Raw genomic sequence first — 7893 nt, 5'->3', positions numbered from 1 at the left:
AAAATAAGATACCCTTTTCTACTGCTACATACAGACTAAGATGGCTATTATTGTTATTATTAATTGGATTTATATCCCACCAAAGCAGGCTCAGGGCGGCTATCCATCTTGATCTATCTCTTTAAAGAAGTAGAGCACAACTATTGTAAGCAGTGATGAAAAATAAAAACAATGAGTTCAAGTTGCAGCAAAAAAACTGTCACAAATAATTCTAATTCTGTAGAGTTTTGGATAATGGAGATTGGTATCCAGGAAAACAATGAAGTTTCCTTGGCTATTTTAACTGAATAGTATTTTCTCATGGTGCTCAAACATGCAAGAATAGAGCACATCGATGATAGCGGCCAGCTACATGGCTTCGTTCATTAGAAGGTGTGTTTTAGTAACAGTATCCAACCCATAGTAGAAAGGTATCAGATTAACTGTGTAGTTTTAAACAGAGTCACACTTTGCTGAACCCAGAGACTTCAAAGAAAGGTTTCACTGCATTTAAGTGTGTTCTTTTAGGACTGCAGTCCTAATGGTACATCCTAAAATGAATTTACCAATGGATGCAGATTATATACATGAAGGATGAGTTTATGAATAATCTTAGATTTTGTACATGAAGCTAAACTTTATTCTGGATTTACCTTTTGGGTGGGATGTTATGGAACTTTTATACTAACAGTAGTGTAGTCCTGATAAGGCTATTGCAAAAAACAAAAACCTCTTACTGGTGGAAACAAAATGTCATAGGTAGTGTTTTTCTGTAATGCAGTTCAAGTATCTCTCTCTCTCTCTCTCTCCAGTATCAGGTTAGCCAAAGAAATCTTAAAATTTAAAAGGTTACTTTCTTTTAACATTTCTTCTGTAGTGAATTTTAAGAGACAAGTTTCCCACAGTGGAAAATACAGGTTTGCAAAGTATGTTTTACCATTCCTGTTCCCACCTAATAAAATATTTTTTCTGCTTTTGTTGCTGAAATATTTTTTAAAATCTTATCTTTAATGTTAAAGTTATTCTCTTTGATTATTTACTGCCATGTGTTTGATTTCTCCCACATGCCACAAACAAGAGGCATAACCTTTCTGTCGAATACATTTTTCTATCAATGGTGACATATTACTCATATGCTATCATAAGATATAAAATTCCAAAATTACTAATGTTATTGAACCCTTAATTATTTCGCTGAACATACAGTGACATTTGTAACTTCAAAAATAGAGCATGTAAGTGCACTGCTGAGAGGACTTCTGTTCAGTTTTATAAAAGCGAATGCCTCAGTTATGTAGCTCAGTTTTTTCACTTCTGAAAACAGTTGCAAAGAATTTAACACATCTCATTGACTGTGTACACAAAACACTAAAGAGTAAAGACACCAGTGCAGGACCATTGAAAATGAACGTCTAAAGTAATCTGAAAGCTTGATAGAGAGATTGTGGAAATGGTAGCGGGCAGCATTAATGCTTATCAAAGAAACAGTAGATCTAATTTATTAAATGAACTGCAGTTCTGTATTTCAAAAGTTAACACAACACTCAGTTTTCAAAAACTAAATATGTGATCCATACTTAAATCAGGGGAACTTATTTCCAAGCAGACATGTTTAGGATGACACTTTGCTTGAAGTAGAATGGTGACTTAAAGATTGAATCTAGAAGTGTTAGTCTACTGAAGCATGCCATCTCAAAGATTCACAAAATTTGGTTCAGCATAAGCTTTTATGAATCAAAGCAGTTCTTTAGATGCATGGAGGGTACAACAATTATACATCTGCAGTGAACTATAATTCACACATGCTTATGCTACGGGAGAAAAGTTAAGTCTTTCAGGTGCTGCTGGACTTCTATTTAGTTTTTTTAAGCCTTCTAATATTTCTTTATTCCTATACAGTTAATATATATTAAAATGTGCTTGCACATAAAAGCTTGTACCTTAAATGAAATTTTATTGGTCTTAAAGATGCCACTGGACCAAACTTTGTTCTGCTGCTTCAGACCAACATGGCTACACACCTGAATCTACATTCTACTACTAATTTCTTTTATTAATATTTTATTAAACTATAGAACATTCTACAGTTTTTGACTTCCTTTTTTTTAAAAAAAGGACAGATTAGTTTTAAACAGGCTATTGGAGTGGAATCACAGTGCCCTTTAATACCTGGAGCGGTGTCAAACTTTCAGGTAATCTCATTCCACATTACATCCTGAAGAATAGCTTACAAGACAGCCAAAAAGAATTTTGATCTAGACACTACAGTTAAAAAAAAAAAGATTGTGCTCCCTCCAGATCTAGACAAGATGCTGACAGAAGATTGCAGACTAAAGAGTGCTTCACAGCTGCCTCCTCTGTAGTTTTCTTGACTAATAAATGGTTTATAAGCATGCCATCAGTGTGTGCCAGTCAGCAAATTTTGCTTTGTCTGTATTTCTATACATTTTTAAAAGCAGGGAAAAATCACTGAAAAATAAGATAGTTTGATAGCTCCTCTTCACTCTGAAGACAGTTAATTAACATCAAAAGAATGCAAGAAAACTTTTGTGTATGTCACTGTGAAGAGCAGGTTGACACAATTTAAGTTATTCCTTTGATTGAGTCCTAACAAAGGGCTAAAAAGATCTTAGGTCGAAAAGAAGACTCCTCTCTGAGGTCTCAGAGAGCTTCTGTCAGTCAAAGCAGAAAACACTCAGTTTGTGGCAGATCTATATCTATCACCAAAAGAAACATTTTAAATGTAAACTTTCATCCCCCCCCCCCCTGCAATCTGACTATGTTATATCCTTTGATTCTCATTCAGTGTCATTAGAAAGGCAAAGGCTGCAGGTATCATTGCATGGGTATATAGGGACACTGTCCTGGCCCCACTGGTAGACCTCCTGATGGCACTTGGGTTTTTTGGCCACTGTGTGACATAGAGTGCTGGACTGGATGGGCCATTGGCCTGATCCAACATGGCTTCTCTTATGTTCTTACCATGATGTTGCCATCCCACTCTACATGCATATGCCCTACTTATGCTTTGTTATTCCCCATTAGGGTATTCCTTCTGCCTCATTCTGTTGCCCTATTTACTCCTCAGTGTAATTTCCCCCATTTCATATTAGTTCTTACTTCATTAGCATTTTATAGCCCTTTCCTGAAGCACTCAAAGTGCTTCCCATACAGTAATCTCAGTAATCCTTACCATACAATATTTCTGTATTATTGTCTTCATATCACAGATTTGGGATACGATGTTCTGAAGCCACATATTTAAATTATGGATTCCCAGTACATGGTCTTAATCAATATATTTCACCACCTCACTTGTTTCTAGTATGCCTCATCATTCTTCTGAGGCACAGACATGCTGAAAAGTCCTAAAAATCCAGCATACATTTTAATGTGGTTTGAACTTTCATTCATAGCAACAGGGTTTAAGTGGTCTCCATTCAAAATATGTGCCATGTAAGATTAATGTGTATTCTCTGAATGGAAGACATCTCTTTTATACAGACATCTGAAGTCTGGAGTCTGCTCCTTTTATGTACCTCCAAATCCTCAGCACCAGGATCTGTTTGACTTCCAAGTCAGTCACATGGGATACACAATCCACACTGTTTCTGCAACTCACCTCGAACCCTTACAGGGCAGCCCTAGGGGGGCGGGCAGAGGCCCCGGGCGCCAACAGAGGTGGGTATGGAGTCCATTGTATTCTATGGGACCATAAGATAGAATGGCCCATAAGGGGGCATCATTTTTTTAATTTTGCCCTCCCCCCTCAAAAAACCTGTAGATCTGGTCCTGCATGCAGACAAGCAAGCTCCCAAGTCACGGAAATGCTGCTTCTGAAGCTGCCTTGCACTCTGTGGGGAATTGGCATGAGATGAATCCTCAGTCCCTGTGGTACCCTGGCTGAGCTCCTAGGGGGGTTTGAAAAGGTGCTGCTTGTGCAGTTTGCCTAGCATCCAGTGGAATTCTTTGCATCCATGCTGTACCCACCTGGCTGGGCTGCAAGCGGCAACCCCTCTGCAGCCTCTCTGGCTGAGCTGCTTGGAAGTGGCAATGGAGGCAGCACGGAAGAGGGCATTTTGGTGCAGAAATGTCTTGACTGCCCACCACCTTCTTCGTGACCTTAGCCTTGAATGTTCTGAGTGACAGGGGAAAGAGAGGGATGTGTGTGGGGGGGGGGGGGGAGACCGCAAAAGATAACAAATCTCCTCATATGCCCTAGGGATTACCTGTGTCCTCTTAATCTAATGCAATTTTAAAGTTTAGCCACAGTTGCCTGCCGAAAGCAAAATCGAGAGCTCCCCCCCCCCCCTCTTTTTTTTTGTCTTGTCAACTAACCCCCTCTAGTGCTGAATAGGCTGTATTTGACCTGCGGGCTGCTCACAGCTTCCAAGCTACGCGAGCTCTTCCTTCTCCCTCCTGCACACCACATCCGTACATACTGGTCTCACCTCTTCTCAACAGAACAACTGAGGCGGTGACAACAGGAGCCCAATTCCCCCTCTCCTTTTTTTCGTTTTGCTTCTCCTCTTTACTCCCTTCCCACGCACCCATCTAAGGATCCAGGAATATTACTGTGTCCCAGTTCCTCCCCCCCCCCCCCCGCCCCGTTTGGCGGGGAAGGCGAGAGCGAGAGGGATTTCTGCAGCAAGCGGTGGCTGCTGCCTGGAATGTTTGCCTGCTCAGAAAACCCCCTTCTTGCCGGCTCGGACGCCAGGTAGCACTGATCCGGCTTGTTTCTTCCGAGAGCTGTTCGGATTCCAAAAACAGCCCGCTCAAAGAAGCAAGACAGGGGAGTCGTCTAGCCCCTCGCCGAAGCCGATGGGAAGGCACGGAGATGCCGGTGGGCTCCGGGAAGACCAGCCCGACTGAGTCTGATTTGCGACTGCCTGGCGTCAGGCAGCCCCGGTCCCAAGCAAGGGGAGTCCGGCGCGGCGGCTGGGAAAGCCTGCTGGGCAAGTTTTCTTGACGTGTCAGGCGACGTGAGGAGCTGTCCAGCATTTCAGCACCTTCTCGCCGCCCCTGGAGAAGCTCTGGGGAGAGAGCTTCCTACCAAGGGCGGAAATTAGCGTCCCGGGAGACGTCCCTCTTGGACAGATGGGGGGTCGGGCATTGTGCACGGGGGTCTGGAGATGCTGCTGGCCAGGAGGCTGCGGCGGCGGGTTTCGTGAGTGAACAAGCTGCTGCCGAAGGGCTGAAGCCGAAGCGAAAGAGGAGCGGAGAGGGGCAGATCGGGTGCTTCCACCTTTCACACAGACGCACGCACACTCACACACACGCATTGCGCCCGAGCCAAAGAAAGTTTGTCTCCTGCACTCTTTGGCACCCGGGCGAGCCCTCGGTCCCCAGGTTTCTGCGTGCCCCTTGGTGCTGCTGCTGGGAAACCGGAGAGCTCTTTACAGGAGGCCACCCCTCCAGCCACAGTGGATGCAGTTTCTCCAGCTCTGGGAGCACTGGGCATCCTGGACCCCCTTTTGCCCTTGGGGCCTCGGGCGCTGTTCATTAACCTGGAGGAGGAAGAGCCCGTGAAGCCCCCACCCCTTTCTTGGGGCCAGGACTAGGAGCTCAGGCATCAGCCATGGAAAGCTGGGAAATGAGGGGCTTTTTCTGGAAATTTAGCTTGGTTTTCCCTCTGTTGATGGTGTGCCCGGGAGGCTGCAGTCACATCTCCAGCAACCAAGGTAAAGGGAAGCTGATGGGTGTGGAAAGGGATGGGCTGGGGGGGGGGGAGGTGGGTTGTACTGCATGTGCAAACCAGAATCAACTTGTCCCCTTTCTGAAGCTCAGGGTGACTGGTGGGCAAAGCCATGAAAGGATTGCTGGATTGCCCTGGTGGGTTCCTGGGAACCTTTCTGCTTGTCTTCTGCCTGTGTCAATTGGCTTGCCCCATTTAGAGGATTGATAAAGGGGGAAGTATTTGCATTCTAATGTAGGATGGAGTTGAAGGCAGGCTCAGGTGGTAATTGCAGGATTTCCCAAGCCTGGGCCACAGTGGAGGTCAGTTATTCTGAGGAGTGATCTGAAGATGTGCCATTGATTAGGCACAACAGTGAAACTTCAGAAGCACTCAGCTCTCCATTTAAACTAATACCTTGTTTTCTTCATGGCCTGAAAATAGATCACAAGCATGCAGTGTTTCTTCTTGATTGAAAGCACTGCTGTACCTTCTACAGAATTCTTTTAGGTGGGTGGGTAAGTTGTGCAATTATTTTTCTCTAGAAGCCCAGAGAGAATCTGTTCTAGCTGGGTTACTAAATGGTACTTTGAAAGCTTGTGCCTCTAGGTTTTGATCTTAATATCCCCCTTCACTCCCATGGCCTACTTAAACATACTTGATTCACATGACTAGCTTGGAGGTTTTAGGAAGAAACCAAATGCCAAACATACTTTTAAACATCTCTGTACCTTTTCACACCCCTCGCTAACAGACCTTTTTCATAATATTAGCATCAAGCACTCCCAGAGAAACAGGGAGTGGCAATTGCGTGCAGGCGACAACCCTAAGAGTTTCCATGTGTGCACAAAGTGAATATGTACATGGAACTCCCTGGATGCTGTGTTGTGTTCAGTATTTGTTACAAAATATTAACATGCTCATTTCAATATCTGGAACTCTGCACATACGTTGTTGTTATCCTAACTGATCCTAATATTATTTATTTGATTCTTTTACCATGCAAAATGCTATCAATGCCTTCATCTTGTTTGTCCTGACACCAGCTTTGTATCTAGGTCATCAATTTTTACAATTTACAAAATGGAAAATGAAGCAGAACATAGGTGACTTACCACAGATAGGCCAATGGTTCAGCACACTGAACCCTACAGGTAAATCCAGCACTTTATTCAATAGGCATCAACTATTCAATTTAGACCTCAAATTGAGTTAAAGGTCAACATGCACTGAAACATGGTGGTTCATTGACTTTCCTTTTGGTCTTTTAAAATTATTTTTTTAAGAGAAAGATAAGGGAAATGCAATAAAGAAGCAGAACAATGGGCATATATAGTAAAAAGTAAAAGGTAGGTTCCATGTAGCAGGCAGAGCTTATACGTAGTTTCCAGACCTGAAAAGACACTGCAACAGACTATATTATCTCTTCTACTGTAAACCCCTGAGTGTCCAAAATAGCCCATAATGCTTTTATAGGGCCACCTATGATAAAAGTTCCAAGTAGATCTTGTTCTTCTCAGGAGATTTCCAAGTCATTTCTTGTGCTTACAACATAATTGGTCTCATGCAAGGTATTATATGAGCCATACCATATTCCACTTTTCTGTCTATTGGGAATTTAATGGCAACCAGTCTTGTTACCACTTAGTGACCTGTGGCCATGCTTTGCTGACAAGAAAAGCCACAGAATATCAACAGATGAATTCCTATTGCTTTCTGTTAGCATAAAATCCTACCATTACAGAAGATAGTGAGGGGTATAATCTTCAAAGCGGGGTTTTAGTTGAAAATTTTTCTTATTTGGCTGTATTTGAGAGTGCTATTAAAACATTTAGAGTAGTATGAAAAAATCTCTCTGGTTATTAGGGCTAAAGGTGGGGTTTCTATTTGTAAAGAATGAGATTTGAAATGGCAGAAGCATTGCTGTTCTGGAATGGAAAGATACAGTAAATATGTTAGCATATGAAACTGTCTGATACCAGGTCAGACTGTTTGTCCATCTAGTAATCTGTGTACTCTGGCCAGCAGTAATTCTCCAGGATCACAGGCAGAAAAAAGATCTTTTCAAAAACCTGCTACCATTGATTTTTAAATGGAAATGGCAGGGAGTGAAATTGAAATTTTCTGTATGCAAGGCATGTGCTCTGTAATATATAAATGTTGTCTTAAACATTTTTCAACATTCTTCTGTTTCTAAAGGCTTTCAGAGTTAATCTTAATCCATGATGCACATGATATAA

At 42.5% G+C, this 7893-nt stretch overlaps 1 protein-coding gene across 5 annotated transcripts in view; it reads left to right on the top strand.

The window, feature by feature from the left end:
• Positions 1-5212: 5212 nt before the first annotated feature.
• The window catches only part of EPHA6 (EPH receptor A6), a 778455-nt gene continuing 775774 nt past the window's right edge, over positions 5213-7893 (top strand). For all 5 annotated transcript variants that reach the window (XM_060234505.1, XM_060234502.1, XM_060234503.1 and 2 more), the window contains exon 1: positions 5213-5660. In XM_060234505.1, the coding sequence (XP_060090488.1) occupies positions 5558-5660 (103 nt within the window). In that variant the 5' untranslated portion in view covers positions 5213-5557. The remainder of the gene's footprint in view (positions 5661-7893) is intronic.

Source organism: Heteronotia binoei, chromosome 3 (assembly GCF_032191835.1).
Source record: "Heteronotia binoei isolate CCM8104 ecotype False Entrance Well chromosome 3, APGP_CSIRO_Hbin_v1, whole genome shotgun sequence".
Taxonomy (NCBI): domain Eukaryota; kingdom Metazoa; phylum Chordata; class Lepidosauria; order Squamata; family Gekkonidae; genus Heteronotia; species Heteronotia binoei.
Note: the sequence above shows the minus strand (reverse complement) of the source record. Positions and strands in the feature narration are given on the sequence as shown.